The sequence below is a fragment of the Corvus moneduloides genome, chromosome 2 (assembly GCF_009650955.1).
Source record: "Corvus moneduloides isolate bCorMon1 chromosome 2, bCorMon1.pri, whole genome shotgun sequence".
NCBI lineage: Eukaryota > Metazoa > Chordata > Aves > Passeriformes > Corvidae > Corvus > Corvus moneduloides.
Genome location: NC_045477.1, coordinates 55,645,118 through 55,671,142, shown reverse-complemented (window position 1 = coordinate 55,671,142; position 26,025 = coordinate 55,645,118). Strand labels below are relative to the sequence as shown.

The 26,025-nt window shown below is 38.7% G+C and overlaps 2 protein-coding genes across 2 annotated transcripts in view; one reads left to right on the top strand and one right to left on the bottom strand.

The window, feature by feature from the left end:
• Positions 1-26,025, top strand: part of RB1 (RB transcriptional corepressor 1) — a 71,310-nt gene that overhangs the window by 20,324 nt on the left and 24,961 nt on the right. Inside the window, exons 10-17 of the mRNA XM_032099749.1 lie at positions 2,633-2,742; positions 3,670-3,747; positions 5,052-5,139; positions 5,597-5,713; positions 6,394-6,450; positions 6,539-6,570; positions 6,649-6,725; positions 6,941-7,143. Coding sequence (XP_031955640.1) covers positions 2,633-2,742; positions 3,670-3,747; positions 5,052-5,139; positions 5,597-5,713; positions 6,394-6,450; positions 6,539-6,570; positions 6,649-6,725; positions 6,941-7,143 — 762 coding nt within the window. The remainder of the gene's footprint in view (positions 1-2,632; positions 2,743-3,669; positions 3,748-5,051; positions 5,140-5,596; positions 5,714-6,393; positions 6,451-6,538; positions 6,571-6,648; positions 6,726-6,940; positions 7,144-26,025) is intronic.
• LPAR6 (lysophosphatidic acid receptor 6) lies at positions 20,553-23,477 on the bottom strand. The gene is made up of 2 exons (XM_032099752.1): positions 23,194-23,477; positions 20,553-23,081 (listed from the first exon to the last, which is right to left on the bottom strand). Exon 2 carries the CDS (start codon positions 22,834-22,836, stop codon positions 21,814-21,816), a length of 1,023 nt encoding a protein of 340 aa, XP_031955643.1. The 5' UTR covers positions 22,837-23,081; positions 23,194-23,477; the 3' UTR covers positions 20,553-21,813.

The window sequence follows — 26,025 nt, the reverse complement described above, 5'->3', positions numbered from 1 at the left end:
CACAGAAGCCATCCCTGTAGCCCCCCCAGCTACCAAAGCCTTGCCATGCAAACTCAATACAGACAGTTCAACAACAGTGTTTAACTTCATGCCAAATTACTTAAGATGCCCTTTACCCATTGATGGAGTTCTAATAGGTTCTTCTAAAATTGTTTAGCAAAATGAACTGTTTTTCAGGAATGTGGGTTAGCAGGGATTCCAGTATTCGTAAAGTATATTTAGCTTATACATTTGAATTTAATAAATGAATCTCCTGAGGCTAAACCAAGCTTTGCTCAAAGCAAAAAGCTTTTGCTCAAAGCAAAACACAAGAGTTGCATATCCATGACCTTGGTAAGGCCATTCATCTAAAATACAACTATTACAATATTAGGTTTCTGAAGTCACTCAATAAATGCTTAAAGTCTTAAATTACACACCTTAATTTAAATATAAATGAGACATGTTATTGTAGTGTTGTTGGAAAGATATCCAAAAGATTAGTCTCAGTTTCACAACTTGGCAGAGTTTGGACTGCTGTGTCTGTGCAGAATTACTTTCATCTTGCTGAGCTGTAGCCTGGATGCAGCAGACTACTTCTATGCAATTGCATCCAGAGTGCATTTTAATGGGTAACTTCTTGCAGTGTGTTTACATTCATCATTCTTAAAAGAGTAGGTTTAGCTGTGTGTCACCAGTAGATGTGGTAACCTGAAAATAAGCATCCCTGAAGCTGATCAGAGCAATGAGTCTGCAGGGTTCAACCAAGAGTATCTTCTGTTCAGTTTCATAGTGTATTGGGTGAGGAACAAAGTACAGGACTCACTAAAGATCTTAATCTCTTCCTAAGTTAATTTTTCAGGGTATCAGTTGCCTGTTTAGACTTTTCAATTTATGTGTGTACGTATAGTTGGGAAACCCTATATGAACTTCCAGGCAAAGGTCATTTTACAGCTTATTCTTGAATCAGAGGGTTTTCATCCAAGGCTGCACAACTTAAGCATAATATCAAAATTATTAGCCTAAGGACTTGCTGGTGAAAATTTTACAAAATGTTGCATTTGAAGAAAAATACAGTCACATGATCTTTGCTCCTTAACCTTGAGTGCCAGAGCAGAAAGTTAGAGCTGTATTTCAGAGGTAGTTGGTTCATACATGTAATCAGCTAACCAGTAATCATGGATGAGATCATCAGTACAATAGCTAGTAATGTGTTTTTTTAATTTAAATTTTTTAATTTTACTAGCTATTTTATAATAGCTAGTAATGTGGGTTTTTAATTTAAATTGACTTTTTTCTTAAAAAAACACTGAGCTTTTGAAAGATTTCAGTGTTCTTTCCAAAGCAAGAAAAGCCCTTGAGGGTTAAAGTTGGTATTTTGTTTGTCTTTACCATGTGTTTGCTGGTCAGGCTTTATCAGGCACTGATGAATCGATTGATACAGAACTCTTATTTTTGACTGAAGTTTTCTTCTGAGTTAGCCCAGTACAGCCATCTTGTCTAAGAGCTGCTGGTTTTTTGAGAAATTTATGAAATACGGAAATGCTTTAGAAGAAAAGAATGCATGAGCCATTAAGAAGGTAATGAAAAATGAAAATATAATTAAGTTCTTAAATAAAAAGAATAGTGATAATGAAAACTGAAATATAATCTTTGGTTTAATAGACCTAATCTCAAAGTTTTAAATGTGAGATCAATTTGGAGCAAATCCATTTGGCAAAGGTAAGGAAGAGGGTAAGGAGCAAAGGTGTGGGGACAGTATTTGTAACTTTCTCTTGGGACTGAGAGTGGACTAATTTAGGTTCATATGCACTGTTGCCTGTTTTTCTAACAGTGCCAGAGCTCATCATCATTTAATGTTTAAGGGCTCAGGGAGCAGATAATTGAAGTGGCTGCCTACTTCTGCATGAGCACAGCAGCAGATTCGGAAGCCCAGATAAAAAAATTGCAGACTTGCAGTTAATGTTAGTCACTCAAAGTAAAAATAAAATGAAGCAATTAAAAAAAAATTCAAAAAAATCCAATAAGCTTTTCCATGCAAAGTGAAGTCATATCAATCCAGGATTTAGTCAGTTAAGAAACTTTTTAACAGTTACTAAAAAAACTATAGTGTGGGTACGAAATAACAAGTAAATTTTTGTAGCAATAGGCATGTCTCTTAAGAACTACTCCAGTGCAAAAATATTCATATAAAATGAAGAAACTTCTACTGAGAAAAAGATTTGGGTTTAGGCCTTGTTGTCCAAACCAACAAAGACAGGGACTGAGCAAATTGCCTGACAGCTGTTCTTAAAAAAAGCATTTTACATTTCCTGCTCTTGGAGACACCCCTTTTTCTGGAAGGAAAGATTTAAAAACGTGGAAGTGTTAGCTTGATTTGCAGGTCTGTTTCCTACTCTAGCTGTTTCTCCAGTGTCAATACCTACATTTCTTCAAAAAATTCTTATGATTTTGGATTGTTTTCTCTTATAAACAATAATTTCCCTCTGGGTATGTTTCAGCTGTTGTGTAAGAAGTAACTTTGTGACCTCCAAGGTCATTCTTTAGCATTTCAGCATTGTAATCATGAGGTAGGAGTAACTTACGTTATTCAGTAAATTGTCAGACTTGTTCCTGTAAAATAAATTTGGTTTTTTTTCAATATCTTTTTGAGGTTGAAGTTATCTTGAAACAGTATGATGAGCTCTATCTCAAAAACAAAGATATAGACGCAAGACTATTTCTGACCCACGACGAAACCCTGCAGCCTGCCGTCATAGCATGGTAATATTGCCATTTCCTGCTCTCGTTCTGTAATAGAAAATGCGAACTTGTGTTGCTCTCTGCCCCCTTGTGTTATAAATGGAGATCTCTGTATCCTGTTGACCTGCTAGCTTTGTAGTTCAGCTAAGGTATTTCTGGCAGCAGCAGCCTTGCTTTATATTATCACTTAAATAATTAGAGAACATGCGACTGTGACTCTGCCCAAAATGATTTGGAAGCTCTGCTCTAACTCTTACTCTGTGCAAGGCCAGGGAAAAGCTGAGGAATCATGAGGAGGAGGCATGTCATACTAGCTGATTAGATGTGCCAGAGGTTGTGTTATGGCTCTGAAGCCAGCTGGCACTGAATGGCTTGGATGGTGGATTCTCCATCCCTGGAAACATTCCAGATTAGGCTGGACAGGGCTCTGAGGAACCCCATTTAGTTGAAGATGTCCCTGCTCATTGAAGGTGGATGGGACTAGATGGCCCTCAAAGGTCCCTTCCAACCCAAACCATTCTATGATTGTTTGATTTTATCTTTTTTTTCAGTCTTACAGTTAAACACTAGCAATTTCTGACAATTCAGGATTTCTATAACTTAATGTGGGCTCACCATGTGAGTCTGAATTTATCTATGCTATGAAAATACACTAATTTAAAATTGGATTAAAATGGAGCTAATATTATCTCTACATATAAATTAAGCTGTTTGTAAATAGAATTCTAGAAAAGAAAAAAAGCTCGGAAGGAAACTTTAGAGGTTGTCTAGTCCAACATCCTGCTCAAAGCAGATCTACTTGGGAATTTAAACAACTGGAGTGATTGGACATCTAGATTGTCTAAAAATCTGTTACATGTTTTTCTCTTCAGATTGGTAAGTCTTTATAGAAAACCTTGTCTTTTGAGTTGTATTTTTTCTTCATAAGTTTGTTTTCCATTTCTGTAGCTCACAGTTGGAGAGGACGCCACTAAAAAACAATTCAGATGAGGAAGTCAATATTATGCTTCCACAGACTCCTGTTCGGTATGAGTTTTTCTCTTAAATGTGTTCTTTTGTTTAATATTGTAGCTAGAAATATTCATCTTTAGGGTAGTCTGTTTTAATTTTTAAGGAACTGTGGGCTTGTTTTTGTTGGTTTTTTTTTTTTTCCATAAACCATTCTGTACTTCTGATCATTGACACTTTTTATTTGTAGTAGATATAAAGCCCTCTAACAGTGGCAAAGATGCTTCCTTAAAGTTCTTGACATTAAGAAAGTCCAGGAGTACATAGTTTCTGCATTGGTAAAAATTTTAAATGTGCTAAACCAACTTTGATCTTGAGAGAAAGTGTAGTGATATTTAGATTCTCTCCATCCACACCTGGGCTTTGCTCTGAGTTTTCCAAAACTGATGCTATTTAAGGCAATTCATGTGAAGGCCCATTCACCAGCACTGATTTTGGGCTGTAGTAACTGTTTTTCATGAAGCCACAAGTGTCAGTAGATGGCAGCAAAGTTTTGATCACCAACTTAGAGTGGCGAGTGTATCCTTATCTGTCCCTGATTAAACAGAACTCTGTAGAGGATATGCTGAAAGCATCATGCTTATTGCTTTGAATTACCTTACAGCGTTGTATTTCTGAACTTAGACTCATAGAATCTTCTTTAAAGCCCCCTGAAACTGAGACAATCTAATAATTTTTATCAGTGGATTTGTATCTGGTCATTTATGTAGAAATTAGTATATAAAAAGGGTGTAAGTACTAGTTTAAAGCATAATGAGGATGTGTTGTATGTGTTTCGTTTTATGTTTTTCCAGTGTTCTGATGCTTTTCCTTGTCATTACTAGAGTTCTGGCAGACGTGATTTATTTCACCAATACCTTGTGAAAAGTAGATTAAAGAAAAATGCATCTTTGCACTGCTACAGTTGTAATGATTGAACATGTTTTTCTTGGTTTTGCACTTGTTTGACTGGTGATATGAGCCAAATTGAGGTTAGGTGGTACAGAAATTTCAAACAGACAAACACACAAAATTCAACCAAAAAACGAAAACGACAATGAAAAATTCAGGAAGTAATATCACTGAAGAATCAAACTGTTTCTTAGGTGTTAAGCCATTCTTTTGGTTATTAAAATTATCATAATCTGTATGTAAATAATTCAATAAGTTGCATTGTTAGAGTTCATAATAGTTAGCACAGTGCAATAGATTTTCTCAACAGTTTGATAACTGGAGTGAGAACTGAAATCATAATTTTTATTGTGTGGGGATTTGCTGTTCAGTTTCTGGAAGCTGTAAAGCCCACCTTAATGGTTATTATGCATTTTATTGTGTTTTTCCAGAGCGGCAATGAATAACATTCAGCAATTGATTATGATTTTAAACTCAGCAACTGATAAACCATCAGATACTCTCATCATGTATTTCAATGTAAGTGACTACAAAGAGGATTTGTGTAAGATTCTTGAAATTATCACTGAAGCAAAATATACACCTGTAGATCTGATGCACTTGTTTTTGAAGGAGTAAATTTTTATTGGGTTGGTTTAAATGTCATCATTCATTGTAGAAAGCACTTCTCTCTAACTGTTGTGTACTGGAACCTTTATAAGTGCTTAAATACTTTAGTTACTGAGCTAAAAATTAAAATTCTTTTATGTATGTACTGAATGGGAAATAAAAGGGGGTATAAACAGGAAACAAAAAAGTGAAAAATGTGTACTGCACTCTTTTAAATACTCCATTTTTATTTATGTTGATGACCTTATTGAGAGGTGTTACAAAGGGAAGCAGGACTTTTAATCATTTAAATGATTAAAATGTTTTTGAAGTAAAATTTCTTTTCTTTGCCCTTCCTTCCCCTAATTTGCTTCATGTACTTTATTAGAATTGCACAGTGAACCCTAAGGATAGTATCCTGAAAAGAGTGGAAAGTTTTGACCACATCTTCAAAAAGAAATTTGCTGAAGCAGTTGGACAAGGATGGGCTGAAATTGGCTCACAGGTAGGTATTTGGGCTGAGTATCACTTGTTTGAACTGTTAGTTAGCACTGGCTAATGTGAGACCTGACTTACTGACCATCCTTATTCAGTGCAGATCAGTAAAGGTAAAAAGTAACAGTATTCTTTTCAAATTGAGGAAGCACTGTAAAGATAGTATTTAACAAATTCCTCTTTATATATAAGGAACTGGATGGAAGTATGTTGGAAGCACTTTACTGAAGAACGGGAAAATTGCTGGCTAAAATACATTAAGTGAAACATATATTTGCATTCATTAAGCTAACTTGGCCTAAAACTGCAAAAGGTGACTCACTTCCTTATAAAATCAGGAGGGCAGCTGTGCTTTCAACAAGGATTTTGGAAAGTAAATCCCACCAAGTTTGTACTCGACAGTCTCCTTCCTGTCTGTCAGCCCTGCTTTTTATCCTGTTAGCGTGAATCAACGTGAGCACAGTTCATGTTGTTACACTTGGTTAAATCTTCACATGGCTGGGGTAGTCACACACCTTAGTACTCCTTGAGGCCTCTCCAATGTTATTGGCAAGTGGAACTGGGGACCGTAACTTCTTTATAGTGGCTCTGTCAAAAACTGGAATGTTCTGGATTGTTAAAACACGAGAGTCTGCCTGTTGTAGTGTGTTAAAACATCTTGTAATATTCCTTAATTTCTCATTCTAACAGAGGTACAAGCTTGGGGTGCGTCTGTATTACAGAGTAATGGAGTCCATGCTGAAGTCGGTAAGTTTTGTACTGCTATCTCAGCACTGGCACTACATCTAGAAATACTAAGAATATTCACAAGTTTGGTCTGATTTATTTATTTCAGGAGGAAGAGCGCCTCTCAGTGCAGAATTTCAGGTACTTACCCATAACTTGTTATTTAAGTCTGCTATTTTAAGTCTTGGGACAAGTACTAATAACTTCCTTTCTCTTCAGCAAACTTCTGAATGATAACATCTTCCACACATCTCTTCTGGCGTGTGCTGTTGAGGTTGTCATGGCTACGTATGGCAGTAAGTTAAATCTAGAGTCCAGTACTTTGTGATAATTATTACCATCTATTCTAATCTGTAAAATAGAGTAAATAGCAAAAAAAACTGCCCAAAATGCAAAAAGCAACTCCCTGAAATGTCTGAGCCAGCAATGAGTCAATAAATAGAAAAAGGAGGAAAGATCAAAAGTGGAAGAATGTAGAATTTGTGATAATTTTAGTCTGTTTTCCCTTCAGGAAATGCTTCACAAAGTGACAGTACCAGTGCTGAAACAGACTTGTCTTTCCCATGGATTCTCAATGTATTTGATTTAAAAGCTTTTGACTTCTACAAGGTGATCGAAAGCTTTATTAGAGCGGAGCCCAGCCTAACACGGGAAATGATAAAGCATCTAGAACACTGTGAACATCGAATTATGGAGTCTCTCGCTTGGCAGTCGGTAAGTGACACTTTAAAATAGTATTTGCCCTTGCATAACATACTTACTTAGAAAAAAAGAAGTCACGCCCAACTCTGTAAAATAAGTTGTGGTCTTGCTGAGATTTAGTTGTAGAAAAATAAATTACAAGAGCAAAATAGGATTCGTTTTGGCATGTCTTCTGGTTTTAGAACAAAAGGAGGGTATCAGAGGAAGAAGTCAACATAGCTCTGCTGATTTACGTGATTGTAAATCAACATCATCTTACTAGTCTGGCACAAATTGTAGGGGTAATACCCCTAACTGTGTTTTGGTACTAAAGTCAGCAATAAATTCTATGCTTTTATTTGAAAGTTAATTTTTATCCAGTTGCTATTCCTACCTGGCAATAGCACCTCAGTTCTGGGCATCTGATATGTTTGCTAATAGTACTTAAAATATTGTTTTGCGTTGTCGTTTGCATTTCAGTCACTTAGGTATTTTTGGATGCCATTAAAATAAAATGCTGGAAGGTTGGCTTGTTTTTTTTGGCTGTATTTTAGTAAATCAAACATTGTTTCTTTTCATTGTTTGTTACTTATAAACCAGAAATAGGCTATTTATGCCACAAAGCAGGAGACTATATAGACTGGTAGTTTTGACCAGAGAAACACAAAGCAACCATTTAAGAACCCATCCTTATCTTTTAGTTCTGGAGAGGAAGGGGTGTTTTAAGAGGCAGACACTATTTTAGGAAACTTGCAGGCATGTAAAAGGTGTTTGAGAATTGTAACCTTCAGAGGACAAAAGATAGAGGTACAGATACCAGGGTGTGACTCTCTGAGCAAGAAGTGGCTCCTGCTACCTCTACAAACCAGCTTGAAGCCAGCTTACTGATCAGCAGTACACCATATCCACCAGTTTCTACCCAATAACTCAAACAAGGCATGCAGGATAATCTAATTTAGACCTGGGCTTTCAAACTGGAAAATCCAAAGAGTTGGATTTTCAAAAATTATGGGTATGTCAGGCTTTTGTGAAACAAATTATAATGTCATCAACAAGCACAGGACTATTTCAGGTTTTTTGAGTGCTCTGCTTGAATGTATTTTAATGTTTTGACTCTCTGTTTTTGAGTTTCTAGAGGGACATGTTTGGTACTGTTTTGGGGTGGCTGATTTGAGTGTTAATAGCATGGAATAGTTCAGTTGGAAGGGGCCTAAAAAAAAAAAATCACCTAATGACAGAGAAATATGTGGAGTGGAGCCCAGTGGAGGGAATGAAAAGAAGTGTGCATGACATGTGTCCAAAGGCCCTGCTGCTTCATTGATCTCCATATCCCCTGGTCTGGGTCTCCCCAGGCTCCAGACAGTGAGTGTCTCCTATTGTTGGAGGCTTGGCACCAGAGGGCACAGCAGGTTTCCTGCAAAAGCTGAGGACAGCTGTGGCAGCCAGGACAGGCACTGCAAGATCCTGTGCTGGCCTCCACTGCCTCCTCTGGCTGCCCATGATGGGAGGAAGGGCTGTGAGTTGTAAATAGCAGAGTGCTCAGGAGAGGAGGAGGAGTACTGAAGCATTTTCTATGCCAAAATGTCTTGCTGAGTCTTTGGTTCACTGCAGCAAAGGACCTGAAGCCCCACATGGAAATGTAAAGCCATGAGTCCTCTAGTGTGGAAAATTTACCCCTTCCTCACATCTGAATATTGGCTGGTTTTGCCTGCAGAGTTTAATTCATTAGAAACGGGAGAAAATGTTTACAGGGCTGACTCAGGAGGCTGTTGAGGTATCCCAGAAAGGCTCAGCTAGTGAACAAAATAATGGTTTACTGTATTCTTCTGCAGTTCCTTATCTGGGTATTGTCTCCATGCAATGGTGTACAAGGTTTGCAAGTGTCAGCTTAATTAGCAATTCCCTCAAGAATGGGCAGGCAATTGGAGAAGTGTAGTTCACACCAGTAAATACCTCTGAACCTCCAAACACTTGATAAAGGAGGAGAGAAAAGCCAGAATGCCGCCTTCTTACTCATAAAGAATGTCTCACCATAAGTGGTTGCTTTGGATTAATTTTAAGCAGTCCAAGAAAGATGGACTCTCGATAAAGTTCAAGTGTCCTCATATGGTTAGAGAGTGGTTTTGGTTTTTGGGGGGTTTTCTGTTGGTTTCTGTTCCCCGCCCCCCCCCCCGCCCCCAAAAGTGTTAAAATTAAGAAGAAAAGCATGGATTGAGCAAAGCTTATGCAAATAAACCCCCAAAACGTCTAGCTTAGTAAATAAGAATAGAAACTTCTGAAAAACATTTATTTACAAATATTTGTATAATGCAACTTTGATTTCCCCACTTACTTGCTATGTATTTTTGTTTAGTTCTTGTGTCCTCCACCTTCCCAGGTAGCGCATTTCATTACAAGGCTTGTCTGCTTCATTGTTTGCTCATTCTCCTGACTGCTTTAAAAAACAGAACTTCAATGAGAGATTTAAAAGGATTGAGCAATTTAATACAGAATAGCTTGAATTTATTGTAGTTTTACTTGTCACAGAGCTTTTGTGAGGAAAAATGCCTTGTATAATTTCTCTGAAAAAAAGTCTCAAGTGCATCTGACCTTTACCTGACTTTGGAAGCTGTATCAAGTGAATGTAAAAGATTCTGGTTTTTACTGTTTTCTGAAGATAAAATACTACTCCTTAGCTACTCACTGTGAATATGTTTATTGCTTTTGCATAGCTAGCTGATTTAGTCATCTGTGCTTTAGGAAGGAAATGAAACTTTTCTAGGTCATCCTTTCTTTTAACAACAAAATAAGCATAGCTAGACAAAATAAAGGGTGGAAACCAGTTGAAGGTTCTTCTCAATAATTCTTGATTTTAAAAAGGGGCAAGTACGTACTGACTAAATCATGTGAAAAGTACTTCCTTTTTCTTAAATCCTTATTGAACCCTGAAAGGAGAAGTCCCATTTAACCACTCAAATATTTACCAGTGAGGTTATGATGCTTCCAGATGATTATGTGGAGATCATATTATAATATGATGTGTAATTTTTATTTGCAAAATAGAAATACACTGTACAATATTCTTTCTTTACTTTGAGTTTGTGCTCACAGTATTTTGAGCACTGTTTTGATTTTGTAACTTTAAAGGGAACTGAAATTACTTCAGACTCAAAGATGCTGAATAGCCTTTGCTTCATTTTTATCATACTTACAGAAATATGATTTAAACCCTTCCATAGTTAAAATCTGTTTCCTATGAAAGGGATAGCTTGTCACCTGCCAGCCTGGGAGTTCATGCTCAGCCTTTTCCATAATTCTATCAATTGTGGCCACCCAAAAAAGTCATTGTTTTGAATATCTCAAATCAAGGTTATGTGAACAAATTCCAGAATATTTGAATTTCCCTTAGAGAAAGCCCTGTCAACTGCCATGTCACGTCTTTGACTGAAGTGTTTTTGCTGTTTGCTGCAGTTGTTAGGAATAAACAAGAAAGAGCAGGTTTTCAGTGTAAGCAAACCAAACTCAAAGTCTGTCAGTTTTCAATCTATTTTGAGTGAAATATCTGTGGGTTTTGTTGGTTTTGCTGTGCCATTCAAGGAAATAAATGCCTATGGCATATCTTTGTTATGTGTATCTGCAAAACAATCCAGCTGTATTTCCCTGCCTCTCAGCTTCCATTCTGCTCACAAGCTCTGAATGGGGAGGTACAAGCAAGGTACTGTGTTTTTCACGCTGCTGCTTAGAGAATGTGCTTCTTGCAAATGCCCTTTCATGGGTACAGTATTGGGGTAGTGAAAGGGTCTTGTTCTTCTGCACTGGAATTGCAGGCCAACCACAGCCTTGCCTGAAGATAAAGCAGAAGCACTCCACACTTTCCTGGTTAGTTCTGTAGACAGTAGTGTTCTGTTTTTAACTTGTTAACTTATCCATGTGAGCACTAGTATTCCAAGGGATATTTCTCTTAGGAGGGCAGTTTTAAAAGGTTATGTGGTAGCCCTTGCTGTTAGCAGGGATGAGGGTCAGCTGCATCACCACCTGCAACCTGCCGACAGTTCAGAACAGAATGTGAAGGTTCATTGTGGCAGGCTAGAGGGAGTTCATTCAGAGCCTGATTTGGTCTGGTAACTTCAGCTGTGGTTTTCATGTTTGTTTTTGTGTGAGTAACAAACATATGTGAAACCAAAGCAGTGCATTGCACTGCAGCTGTTGACACTGTAGCCTTCTTTGGCTGTATTGCTCTTTAATACATGCTGTCCAAATTAGTGTTTGTATTTTTCAAAGGAGGAAGGAACACCAGTATTGATATGTGTTGTGATTTGGAGTTGCAGTATGTTTTGGAGTTTATTTAATGACTGATGAAAGATAAAGATGGCTTCACAAAGTTACTTCTCCTAATGGCTAAAATACGATTAGAAGTAGACAAGTGTGTTTTGCTTTATTTATAACTTCTTTCATGTAGCATTGCTTAAACTGTGCTCCATAATGTTTCTCCTTTTTTAGCTTCTTCTTTTCTGTGGTTTTTATTGTTTCTATTCTATTTTGCAATGAGATCTACAGTGTTGTTTTATCACGCATTGTAACTTGATGTTCACAATAAGTATTTGTCAACTAACTGTATAGTCGGTGTTTATACTTAAATACCTCATCCCACACCAAAGACTTCTGTTGGTTTTAAATGATGCAGCTCATTGTGGCAGAAGTGCCTTTGTGCTCAAAACCATGTATTCCCAAAGAATATATTATTGCATTAATATGACAAACTTGCTGAGCTGGAATAACAGCAGACCTACTTTGATCATGCATTAAAGAGAAAAATATTAAGTAGGTATGTTTGAGATTTGCATAAAAAGAGTTAGACAAATCCAGGTCATGGTAAAACCTGTGAGCAGTTACAGGTGAGTTAGTGCTCCTTAGTACTTTGGAATAGTGCAGGCTTAGCTATGCAGCCTCCTGGTCTTTGGCTGTACAAGGACACACTTACTGTGGAGCTCACTGTTCTCCAGTGCTTAGTGCCTCTTTCCTTGGGTGCAGTGTACAATTTCATATTAGGTTTCTGTGCTCCTTGTAAGGAGGAATTGAGCATCTAGAAAGGGGAGTTAATATATTTTCTTGTGTTTTTTTTATCCTTCTCAGTAGGGTTTTCTGTTAGGTATGCTTGAAGTCCTGCAGCTCCTGTGAAGGTAGGTGTCTACATGCAGTTTAAAGTCCTCTTTGGTTTCAACATCTCAAGTGATTCCTTTTAAACGAGGAAGAAGTAGGAATGGTCACACTGTTACGATTTGATACATTAGGTTACTGGATAAGTGGTTTACTGTTGTGTTAAAAGAATGAATCTAAAATCTTGTTGATAGGCAGCCAAGTAAAGGCAGGCAGCAAGGGCTGGGTATTTGGGGCTGAGTCTGTAGTACTGGCCTCAAAGGGACAATAGTTTGGGCTTAAGTATTGCCCCACAGTCATTGGGGGTATTTCATTGCTAACGTGTTCCCTGGCCTGTTCTGGCATTTGTCGGCTCTCCTCTGGACAATGCCTAGGCAAGATTTGGGGCATGATGCAGCTCAGGGACTATTTTCAGCTGCTGGTATGGATTAGCAGTGGAGAGTGCATAGTTATGTGGGTGCAAGCTGTGCTTTGCCACTTGCCCTTGAGGCCTCAGGACAGGCTGTGGCTTGTTGTGCTACCAACCACAGATGCAGTCGTGGGCTCAACCACGAGTGACTTTAGTGCTGGCGAATGAGTCACGCGTTCCTGTGCTGTCTTTCCTCTGGGCTGCAGGACTCGTGCGTGTTTCTGCACAGCAGCTGGCTTCTCCTGGGAAAGCTGGTCTGTATCAGGCGTACTCCTTTGATGCCTGCTAAATTTTGCCTTTCCTCAGATACAGGAATGCCTAATTTGTGAATGGGGGACAGCCTTAGGCACAAAAAAATTGCTGAGCATATCCAGAATGACAACATCTGCAAGCATGCTCACTGGCAGGATACAATCTACAGAGGTAGCTTCACTGGTGTAAAGACAGGCACCTCAGGAATTGCAGTCATCAGATTGCTCAAGACATCACTCATGTCTTGTGGGCTTCTGGATTTTAGGCACGTAGTATCTTGTCTCAGCTTGGAAGCTGCAATGGGCAGTGATTTGTAATATGGAATTTTCTAGTGTTTTTCTTGCTGGGGACAAAACATGATAAGGGTCACCAAACAATGGTTTGTCATGTGCTCACCATGCTCCTTTCTACAAAGTTACATTAGGAGTATGCAGCTTTAACCTTCAAAAAGGAACTGAGAACATATTTGAGGTTTTCTGTCTGTACATACTAAATATATTTCTGCTTGTATCATGAGTGTGTTCCAGAAGCATGTGGGATGAGAGAAGTCACGACCACTCCTCCTTGGCGTGATAGTGCTAAAGGCTCATACTGGTTCTGTTGCATGTGCTTTTTAAAATTTTTTTAAGGTTATGACATTTCAGTTGTCACAGCTGTGGCTGGAAAGCCTTCTGTGATTTTACCTTTGTCATAACAGGACACATTTTTATGAATCTATAAGATGATTGCTTTTGGGGTATTTGTGAATATATGACATAATGTAATATAAATATATGAATATATTTATGTTTATAAGCTTTTTAAAAAAAATTTTGGCTATATATATACACACACTCTTTAATAAATGCTTAAATGAAATATGTAAGAGTGTTTATCCCATGCCTTTCTAGTACTCCTGAAGAGTTTCCTTTGATAAAAATCATGCTGTGCTTTTTGAGGCTTGAAACTTATCTGCTTTAACAGCTGAAGGCAAATTGAAAAACCAGGAAGAACAGCGAATTACACTCTTCACTGTCTCTCCCATCACTTTGAAAATCTTCCCTGCCACTCCTATTTATCGTGAGGATGACTCAAACTGTTGTTCATGCTTGGGTGTTACCATTTGAGAAAATCCTCTAGGCTACTGGAAGAGAAGCCAGAACATTTAAAGCTGAGGTCCTGTGTTTCCTGCTTTTGTCTGTGTTGACAGTGTATTCACTTTTTAGTAGGCACTCACAAAGTGTATAAAGCACTCACTAGGACTGGAGGATTTTGGTTATGTTAGCACAGTGTTAACAGGTTTATCTTTTGCAGGTATACCAAGTCAGCCCAACCCTTAAGATGCTCTTGGTTCAAGTACAAACACGACTAAAGGGATTACCTAAGACACAGCAACTATGCAGAGTTTTCATTCTGTGAAGTTTAGATTCCATTCTTGATTAAGAATTTTAAGTTTTTCCCTACTGCATCTACTGCTTTAGGGTATAGAGTTTCTTTAGGGGGTATGAATCCTACTTCTGTAACTTAGACATTTAGGTTTCCTCTATACTTGAGACAGAGCTGTACTTCCAGGAAGCAGTTCATTCTGTTTATTTTAAACAGGTATTTTACAGTGGGATTATTCACTTTCCACTGTCATCTGACTCAATGACAAACCTAAACTAGATTTATAGCGTTTGTCTGTTAAGGTTAGTAGGAGCAAATCATTTGCTTAACTCTCTTCTTCATAACTGCATTTCCCCCTTCCTTAAAGCATGGAAGGGTGATTAGCAAGAGGTGGTTATGTAATTGTGCCTAGGTTTGCTTTAGGTGGCTGCTTGTGCTGTGTATCTTGCCTGTAGCCGCTGCTGTGTTTTCACATGGAGGTCATGTACCCAGGCTGTGTCAGGATCTCTCTGGTTATAGATTTACAGCTGTAACAGGGAGCTGGGGTTTACAGGCTGTGCTCAGTGGAGCTGCCAGCTCTGTTGGTGCAGCATAAACGTATCTTGCTTGTCTGTACACCAGTACCAAGTACAGATTTAGTCACAGAAATAAGTCTGCTTTAACATGATAGACTTTTCTTTAGTCTTTTTTTCTTTAAGATTGCCTGATTATAAGTAATAAGGAATAGTGAAATAGTTTTCTAGGAATCCTTGTTTTTCAAGTTGTTGGGGTTTTTAAATTTTTTTTTTAATACTCTCCAATGTTTTGGTGGTCATATCACACCTGTAGGAATTTGATTTTAGTCCTACTGTGTTTCTAGGTAGTTTGAACTTCAGCTTTTCCTACTGCAACACTGTTATATCTGCATTGTAAATACTTTGTAGGAGTGTTTAAAGGTCGCCCATGACGGAAAAATATATTAGAATTCAGGGAGGTATCTTTGCAATTCTTCAGTTTTGTAAAATCTTGCTGAGTTGTGGCAAATTTGATGTGACGTCTCCCTAAATACAAAAGTAAATAAAGCTTAGGTTAAGCTCTGTGACTGTATCCCTGTTGCTCCTTCCTTGGATGGGACTATGCTCTCCGACTTTGTAGTTTTGTAAGTCTCTGTAGTGAAGCAAAACTGGTAAAATGAATAGAATGAAGTTTTGTTTTGGTTTTGGGGGTTTTATTGTTGTTGGTTGATCTGTTTTTTTGTTTTGGTCTGGCTTATTTCATCTGATCCAGAGTCCTGAATAGTTGTCACAAGCTTTCATTACTCTTTCTTTCCTGATTGCTGTGTCATTTGACTCACTCACTTGCTAACTCTTCTATGGAAGTAAAATTAGCTTATGTTAAGAAGCAAAGTGGGTGCCAAACAAACATTCTAATGTGGAGGTTTGGGGTTTTTTTCCCAGCTGTGTGCTCAATTTTCAAGCTCTTAGGCCAAACCAGTATCTTGTCAAACTGTCAAATTACATATTATTGGAAGATGTTTTTGTTTCTTTGCTTGCTGCACTTTCTTTAAGTTATTGTGTGCATGAAAGCACGGAGTTTGTTTTGAGTTGCTTTTTTGTAGACCAAGTAAGTGCTTTTGTGCCTGTTTTTTTACTATATAAATATATATAGTATTTCAGTTATGTGTTTGTATCACTATCTTACAGTAACTTTCTAGCAATAAAAAGCCCTTGTCAGGGATGTGGATCCCCCTGTTCACAGCTGTTCAGCAGGCATAATGTTCACCATCCTCCAGAAAGGGAATCCCTCTAGGCTTGGTGGAAGCTTTTCCTTTGGGCTGGATTTGCCTGTCAGGATGGGGTTAGGTGCAGGTTGGTAGGTGCACAGCTGAGTGTGGAGCCTCCACAGCTGCGTGCCTGGTGTTCTGAACCCTGAGCAGAGACTTGAGGCTCACCCAGGTAGACTCTGCCTGCTCTGAACTTGGCTTGGGTACGTCCCTGGACTGCCAGCGCCCTGTCCTTTCTGTTTGGGAGTCACCCTGCTCAGACCAGAGCCCGTGCTTGGCACGCTCTCTGTGTGCCTGTTGCACCTTCCAGCAGCTGGGAGGAACTCACAGATCTTATCTGGACAGCAGCAGGTACTGAGTTTTTTGTTTTGCATTTGCTACCCACAGGAGCAATACAAATACAATAGCATGCAGTCTATGTGGTAAACTTTCTTTCACACGTAAGAAGTGTGAAATAACTTAAGTATACAAGTAGGCCAGCAGTTTTCGGATTTGATTTCATTAATGAAACATTTTTTTTTTGTTAGGCCAAAAAGGCAGATATTTTGGTACTTGCTTCACCATCAATATTCTCATTTTTGTCTGTGTTTTGCTATGTACTTAAATTTTTCCAATAGACTTCCTTTCATAAAGCAGCAGTATTTGCAGAATTCATCTGAAAAGCAGACTTAACCTAGCCACAGTTGTTTTCATGTGAGATAGACTTAATATTATTCCCAAAATGATGGCATTATGAGAATGCCTCCTGTTGCTAGCATTGTTATTTAAGAATTTTGTTCTTTAAGGCAGGAACTCACTGTCTAAAAAAGATAGAGTTAGGGGAAATATTAAAGCTATGTGTGTGCAAAAATATTCTTTTTATCTCATCATAAAAGGGTTAGAGCTTTCTAGAGGCCTTCCATTGTCATTGCTTGTGGTTTGATTCTCAGGTTTAAACTACAGAAAATTTGCCCCTTCTTATTGCTGAACAGCTTTTAGTTTTGATAGAACTAGAGTGGGCAGACTGCTTCTTAAATAGAAGAAAAAGAATTATTTAAAATCTAAATTCTCAGCTCTGGAATTTTTAGTTTTCCAGCAATGTAGTAGGTTTTATAGAAGACCAGAAAATGTGTGAAGGGTTCTTTTCGTTTTGTGGTAAGTTCAGTTTTCCTATGGGAAGAACTGGGCTTGCTTTATAAGCAGCTATATGACAGGAACTGGATGGGGGTGAGGTGATAAATATGAAAGGCTTCAGTCAAACCAGAATTGTCAAAGCAAAACTTCTCCATCCAGCTTGCAGAAGTGTTAGACTGTGCAAACTTGGCTTTCTGAATTTGGCTCATCTTAAATGAGCCCTATTGAGTATGTTCTGTAAATGTGCTAATGCAGTGATAGTTGTGTTTATACAATGTTTTCAACATTCTGGTAATTGGATAAAAATGCAGCCCAGGCATTTCTGTCTTCTAGATTTAGAATCGTTCTGATTTAGACTTTGTCTTAGCTTTTGAAATGTATCCTCTTTCATTTTGTCAGTGGTGCTCAAATGCCAGAAACCCTGAGGTCTAAATGTTAATAGCCTAGCCAAAAAGGGAACTTGTCAGGATTTACAGGTCTGCTTAGATGCAAGAACCTTATAATATTACATTTACTGCTGGAAAAGTATGAACAAATTGCTCTTCACTGATAAAACTCTTAGAAAATAACTTGAAAGAATAAATAAGGCTAGAGGATATTGTGATCAGGTGGGATTTTCATAATCACCAGTTTCAAAGTGAGCCTCACTGGGTTCTCTAATTTTAGCTAAGTTCTTTGTGTAATTCTAGAAGTCTCATCTTTGGTTATGATGGTGCTTGAAATTACAAATGAAAATCACTTTGTCATTTGCAAGAGATGATGCAAGACTGTCTAATCACGAGTGACATGTAAAGACTGAATGACAATCTAGTGCTCCCTGCCGTGTTTTAAAAGAAATGAGAAGGGCACTAATGAAACCAGTGGATTTGAAACAAAAGGAAATTTGGGTTTCTTAGTTTTGTTCCCCCAATGCACACACACACACAGAGTGTGAACTTTTTTACTGTTGTGAACATTAAAAACTTTACACAAATTTGAAGGAGGACATAACAAGCTCACAGAAGAAAAAATTTTGCTGAACACACAAATATATCTGACCCAGAAAGTCCTGAGATATGACTGATGAAGTGGTGTTGCACCTGAGAAAGCCTTGTGTGCTTCTCCTACTCTTATCTTGTTCCCCAGGCATCTAGCCTCATCTGCCCTTGGAGTCAGGATTGTAGATTAGTTGCATGTTTGGGGTCTGATCCAGTACTGTCATTCTTATCTTTCACCTGATCTCAAGAGCTCTTTTTCAATTTTTTGCATTTCTGTGACTGAGGTTAGTTCCTTAAGAAACAAAAGCTTGGAGGTTGATTTTGGTTAAGGATTCCTTACCTGCCTGAACAATGTTCTGTAGGGATTTTTTTACACACTTTTAGATGAAAAAGGAATTTGACTTGGTATTGGTATTTTTTTTAAATGTAAAAGACTTGTGTACTGAGGTGAAAAAAAAAATTGCCTGGCATTCTGTTCTTGTTAAAGCCAGAAATTAAAACTTCAAGCTGAATATAGAAAGTATAGAATAGGACATCTTTTGACTTTGAAGTAATGGTAAATCTGAGGTGTTTATAGTAAATTTTCTTTTTCCTTGTCTTTTAAAACTACTTGTTAATTCTCTAATTATCAATATCTACCTGCCTTGGTTTAGATCAAAAACATCCTTGGAATCAATTAAATTTGGCCTGCTTTTATTTTTATAGGAAGTGGGCATTTTCTGCACTCCGTAGATGAAGAAACCACACTAAAAAGAACAATTTCTCAAGTTTTGGTCTTAAAACTGAACTCTTAACTCTCCCTTTGTAGGAATGTGAATAAAAATAATGCACTTTCAGGAAGTACTGGTTGCAACACATTCAGATCCTCAGCAGCTCTGACAATGTAAGCTTTTTTTCATTTGAGATGTCTTGGCATGACTTAGGAGCATAACTTCTCATTTTACATTTAAATTTTGGCATAAGACCTTACCAGAGAGACAGAAGAGTTGGTATCAAAGACAAGAGCAGAGAGAGGGAGTGCATCTGTTGCAGAATCTACCAGTGAAAGCATTGCTCCATCCACACCTCTCCAGGATAATCTGTTGCAGAACCAGAAAAGGCGGAGAAAACCTCATCCAGTCCTGAATAGCTGGTACCCTGTCTTTATATCAGCTTGTGGGAGGTACTGTTTTACTCCCCATCTTCCCAATCAGATCAGGAATTTTTCAAGTAATGGTCTGATTCTCAGCATTACAGATGATGCTTTTTGACTGCATTGGGTTTTTTCGTTTGGGTATTTGCTGGTTTGTTGGTTTTTCTTCCCTCTGTGGAAGAGTGGAAATGTTTAATAAAAATAATACAAAGTTTCCTCAAATAGCTTCTGGAGACTGAGCTATTAGCTGATCGGAAAGGTATTGCACTGTGTTGCACTGTGCTCTTCCCAAAAAACAGAAGCTGCTGCCCTGGAGTGTGAGTGCAAAGCAGAGAGAGCTATTGTCTGTGCTTCTCCAGGCTACTTGAGGTAATACACCAAGGAAAGGTTTGGTTTAAAGGGGAGTGCTCATATATGTGACTTTGTCTGCTTGTTCTGCTTTTAAGTCAGTGATGGGTTTTTACTTTTCCCTTCAGTTTTGTAATCTCAGAGTAGCTTCTCTTTACCGGGGTGAGGCTCTGGGGTGCTCACTGCTGTAAGGCAGAGGGCTGTTGCTGAACAAGTTGTCACTCAAATGAGTAACAGCTTTGATGAGCTCAGGGGAGTAGTGCCCTGGAAACATAGCCCAGCAGTGACATTGGGGGCTATTATCTCGCATTTCTTGGAGGGAGTCTAATATTAAACAGACCCTTCAGAGAGAGAGGCATTGAGACCTTAGAGGGGCATATCTGGTTTTAGACTTTGGATTTGTCAGTGGTATATGGAAAAAATAGAGAATTTCTACTCATGCTGAGAGTTTTGTGCATTTTTTTGAAATCAGATGTGAATCAGAAGATTTTAGGATTCCCAACAAAGATAGTTGCTTATTCTCAGATGTTATGCAGACATTTATATCTATGCTATCTTTGTAGCTTAAGCCCATACTATTTCAATTTTCCTAAGTTCTGTGGCTAAAGATTGAAAATCCTGTTGAATTTAAAATTCAATCAACTCTGGTTCCCAGCAGCCATTGAGTAACTCGGTTTCCCAGAAGTAAGAGGCAATGTATGGTTGATTTATAACAATTAAACAGAAGCTTTGCATAGGGAAATAAACTCATCCAGATTACAACTTACCATATAGTTTGATGGCTCAATATGCATTTTCTCAACATTGATTCACTCCTCTGTATATACAGCCCTGGTGTAAAAATGTCTCAGGGCTGTATCTGTGTTGCAGTTGACTGCCCTAAATCTTAAGAGCAAATTTGTTCGGACTCAGTTCTTATTCTTGACTCCATTGTTTTTGGGGAGGAAAAAACAACACTTATTTCACCTTTTAAATTTTATTTTATTTTACAGTGATGTTAAATTAATTCTGCAGAAAATGTACACAGTGTTCTAGTAGCTGGGAAACATGTATAGCAGGATGTTGTAATGCAGTTTTGTCTATGTATTCCTGTTTGTAACAGTAATATATGTATATTCCTCCTTTTACATGGTGCTGACTTTTCAAAGTGTCTTGATTAATTTTGCCAGCACAGAGCCCCAAGTACTTAATTTTTAAAACTTTTTAAAGTTTGAAAGAAAATAGCATTTGAAGTTTTAAATGCTCGTGTTCTCCAAAATTACTGCATCTTGAATTTATGGGACACCAAATAGTTTCCTGGAAGAAATAATTGACTTGATGCACACGTTCATTTCTGGTTAGAAAAGGTCTTGTTTTTCTAAGAAACTGTACTTTGAGATTGAATTAACTTATTCAGAGGATGTTATTTTCCTCAAAAGTCATGCTGAGTCGAAGAACTTCTCACAAAAGAGTTTAATAAAGTGGTATTGTACCTAAAGCATTAACTTCAGTCATCACAAGTTACTTTGTTCTAATTACCACAGGCTTCTGAGGGAGAGGTGAGAAGGAAAACCAGTTTGTCTGAGACGTTTCCAAATGCTCTAAACTACCAGACTTAATTGCTTTATGGGGGCCAGGCTTGTGGAGAGAGCATGTATTTTTATCAGATAAGCCTGGAAGAAACAGGGTTCTTGTAACCCACTGATTGAAGCCTCCTGTGAAAGTAATGGTCCCTAAGAAGGAAAGTGCAGAGAAAAAGACGGGGAGAAGTAAGAGACAAGAGGGAAACTCTAGAGAACTAGATGTGGTAGCTGAAGTGATATGACAATATGGGGAGTTTTTCCGCAGTGCAAAGCAGGTTAACTTCACCCCCATCCTCAGTAACTTGGAAACTGATACAATTAAATTGAGCAACTGTTTTAACTTCAGGAAGGAAAAACAACCTACTTTTTCATTTGTGTTTGACTTGACAAACAGCCTTTAGACTTTGGTTAACCTAGTCTAAACCCTAAAGTTCATTTCTAACATACAATCTGTAGGAACAGACCTTTGACATAGATTTTTAAAATACTTTTTCTGTGTGCTGTTATGCTTAACACTTTTACAGCCTTGTAATAAGCTTTTCAGATGTGAAGGAAGCACAACCTTTACATATCAAAATATATGTCCACAGCTAAGAAATGTGCAGGCTTCTAATTCCAGTTTAGTCCCAATAGTCTTTTAATACAGTTCATATTGTAGAGTCACCGTCAAATATTTTCATTTTTATGGTCTGGAGGCTGTGTTGAATGAAGTTTTCTGAAACTGGCCTTTCAGAGAATCTGACGTCCCGTGGTCTGGTGGACCGATTCTTTTTTATGGAATTTTGAATGGTATCGGATGTGAAGTAATAGACTATGGGGTCAAAACAGCAGTTTGAAACAGCAATGCACAGAGTGATGGGGTACATAGTCCTGACTGCAGCCACCACTGAGCAATTGACCCAGGTCTGTGTTCTCATAAGGGAGTAGAGTATTAAGGTAACATTATAAGGCACAAAGCAGAAGCAGAATATCACCAAATGGACAAAAATCATTTTGAGTACCTTTTTCTTGCTTACTTTATTCCGGCTTAATGTAAGCGGTTTATTCAGAGTCCGTAGAACCATAGTGGAGCAGGTCACGTTCAGGATGAGAGGAATAAAAAACCCAACGGTTTCAATGAAGATAACAATCCGGGATAGGTAGGTTTTCCACGTGTCCTCTGAAAAGTTTTCAAAGCACGTCCTTTGCTCCGTATTGTTCCAGCTGTTTGTGGACTGGAAAAAGCTTGCTGGTGTGCTGCCTGCTAGCACAGTTATCCATACTGCAACGCAGACAATCTTTGCATTCCTTTTGGTCCGGAGAGTCTTGGATCGGAAGGGATGTACGATGGCTAAAAAGCGATCCACGCTGATGCAAGTCAGAAACAAAATGCTCCCATACATATTTGTATAAAAGAGAGTGACAGAAATCTTGCAGAGAATGTCTCCAAATGGCCAGTTTCTGGTTACAAAGTAATAAATCCTGAAGGGTAATGTAAACACAAAAAGCAGATCTGATATGGCTAAATTAAGCATGTAAGTTGTAGTCTCGTTTCGCACTTTTAAAGTACAGGTGAAAATGTAGATCGCTACACAGTTTGCTATGAGGCCAAGAACAAACACCATGCTAAAGATACACCCATATAAAGTATATTTAAAGGAGTCCTCAGTGGAACAATTAGAGCTTACCATTATAATGGTATGTTAAAAATTCCTGTGATTTGATGTTTTCTCTGGTATTTTTATTGCAACTTTTTTGGAATTCCAGAAGAACTTGCAGGTCAGATGTATTTGAACAGCGTGCTTTGGCGAGTTTGTTACGCTGCGAAACTTCAGGGAAGGAAGGTGAACTCTGTGGCAGGGGAGTACATCTCCAGCAGAAATCACCAGGAAGTCTCTCTTCTCTGCCGAGTGCTATTTGTAATCACATAGCCAGTCTGCAAAAGTCAGAAAATGCATCATTTGTGGCAGATGAGGTCACCCCAAAGCTTGCTTAGTTCCATTTCCCGCCTCGATTCAATGAAGCCATTGTAGGACTTTCTGCCTTACTCTTGGCTGCAGATTGTGATGGCGAAGGCTTGTCCATCCGAATTTACTGGGAGCATGTACTTTAGGAAGTGTTTTCCTGGACACTGCGAAGTGTCGGCACTTGCATTTCCCCCTCTCCCTTCTTTCTGTACAGCAAGTTTTTCGGCTCGCTGCCTGGCCCCATGGGGCAGGAAGCAGAAGGGAGGGAGCTGCTTGCCAGGGCAGAAACCGAATTCCAGAGCGTGTTCGTTCCTGCAGCCCACAGCCCTCGGCAGCTCCTGCCAGCCCAGCTCCTTCTGGAGAGCAGAGCAGAGCGCCCGGGCAATTTGTAGCATGACATCACAGGAAGAAGAGGCCGGGCGCCGAAGAATGGTTTCAGTTTGGTTTGTTTGCCTTCCCCTGTCTCTGCTGTACCTTGCAGATGTAGCTTGCAGAGTGCTGCAGCTGCCTCTTAACTCTTTCCATGCTCCCTGAGAGGTCCTTTGTCAACGTTGCTGGGGTCCGAAAACTTTTCAGTTATAACAAGACTTTGCAGTGTCTAAATAGCTCCCATGCCCTTAAGTTCCTGTCTTTCTTTGGAGATAGTAGTAATTGTGGGATTTTATATAGGGTTGAACTAACATTATGCCTTTTGTTAATAGCTTTGCTTGTAATAGAGGACACATTAATCATCAGAAATCAGCTGAGTAGTTCTGTCTAAATTCCCCCAATACGCCAGTACAAACCTCAAGAGGGACAAAGTAACATTGATAGATAATTAAATAAATGCACCAAATAATTACTGAAAAAGAGGGTTGCTTTTGGATATTCACAGGACTGAGATGTGTTGCAGTGGGTGGAGAGATTTTTTTTTTTTTAACATATTCCATATTAGAAAGCACATCCCAAGCTTTATTTCTAATCAGAAAGGTGGTTCTTTTTCAAAAAAAATTGATTCCAGTGCTTTTTTGAAATGTTGTGATGCAGAAAGTGTTTTCTTGAATATCTAAGCACAGAATTAATACAGCAAAATGCATATACTCTACTGTGGCTCTGGTAATTTAAAGGGGGACAGTTACCACATATGCACAAAATACTCCCATTAGTCACTGATAATTGAAAGGAAAACATGTTGTAACTAATTACATTGTTAAGTAAATATTAAAAAAAAAGCTGCTCTTACTGCCTTTAGGGGCAGATATGAGATAAATCTCAGTTTAGACAGACTCATTTATTAAACAACAACTTGGATAGACTCACTTCTGGCATCAGACACGGTCTATTTCTAAGTCTTAGAGTAACAAACCTCTTCATATCTGGCTGGGTGGCATGGTTCTTTTGAACTGTATTTTAATCAGTTGCACCTAAGCAAGGCTCTGGGGCAAAACCTTTCTAGTCTGCTGTGAAAGAGTAAATAATAGCGCTTCACAGGGTTTTGGCATAGTTTCTTAATGTAAGGTATGTCAGACAAAATTCAGAAACATACAAAAGTGGGTCTTGCTTATTTTATTTCAGGTTTTCTTTATAGTTTTCTGTGAAACATTTTCACCTTGATTTTGAGGTGAAATCAGGCAGTTTAACTTCAGTAGGCTACAACCACAAGAAACCTTTTTGACTATTCTTGAAATTCATGCTTAACTGTAAAGCATAGTGCATCTTGGACATCTAAGTCAGTCAGGAAATGAAAATGTGAGCTTGGCAGAGTCTCTCGTGTCCAACTAATATGTACCTTAGCATAAAGGCTTTCCTGGCTTTTCTCACAAAAGCAGTCATCTCACCCTAAATTTTGTTTCTGTTCCTGGCAACCTTGCATGGTGAAAGAAGGGTTTTCCTGCAAAAGTTCTGCATCGGGCTATGGGAGCTCCGCTCTCAGCTTTGCTGCTCCAACTTTGTTTGCGCAGGAAAACTGTGTGGGGCAGGCTCAGCTACTGGAACAAAAATCCCTGAAGTACAGAAATTTGATGTCACATGTCAAAGGCTCAAGAAATAATTCACGTTTAGAGAGAGAAACTAATGGCAGTGAGTGCGTATCTCACTGATTAGAACTTGATTTGGCGTTTGGACAAAGGTGTGGGTGTGCAGAGGCAGAGTGGGATGTCTGGTCCCTTTTACCACTGTAGATGTGCTTTAGAGCAGTAGTGAAGGTGCATCCTCAGCCTTTGCTCCATCTGTCAGAGCTCCTGGCTTGCTGTGGCCTGTGTTGTTGCTCCTGTTACAAGCGTGGACACTACTCAGAGCTGTATTTATGGCATTGTGTGTATGGTTGCGTTGTCTTTAGGACTCTGTTGCTGCTGTACCCTTCTGGTGCAGTACAGTACATGCACTTTGCACTAATTGACGACCTAAGTGATATTTGTATATGTCCAGAAATACCATTCAGCTGCAGATGAAAATGTGAACCCCCTGAATTGACAGTTTTTTCCTTCCCTTCCTGTTTCAGCGAGGAGAGTTATGACTGAGCGGGCAGGCTGAGTCATTTCAGTGTAGAAGTGTGAACGGCAAACGCGAATTTTATACCACTTTGTTAATTTAGATGCAGCTGATTGTTACCAAGCAGTGTTTTAATTTGTGTGAGCTTGTCCAAGCTGAAGAACCTGCGTTAGTTCACTGGGAGCAGTTGGGAGTCAGGAGTGGCCTCCCTTCTGGCTAGGCTCCAGCATGAGCAGGGGCGAAGCTTCATTTCACTCTCTCCTTTCGTTGGATCATGTTTTAAGATGTTGGGCTTTGTGCCGACAGGTTCGGAAAGGACTTCAGTAGCCCCCAACACCTTAAATTTTAAGAAGTTTAACAGTTATGGAGGAAGAATTGATATGGTAATAGTCTCGCTTACAGCCCTTCACCACAGGCAATTTTCCTTCGGGATGGGAAGGAGGG

Excerpts from the sequence above, each read along its gene's own strand:
- LPAR6 (XM_032099752.1), bottom strand. The coding sequence starts at position 22,836 with ATGGTAAGCTCTAATTGTTCCACTGAGGACTCCTTTAAATATACTTTA.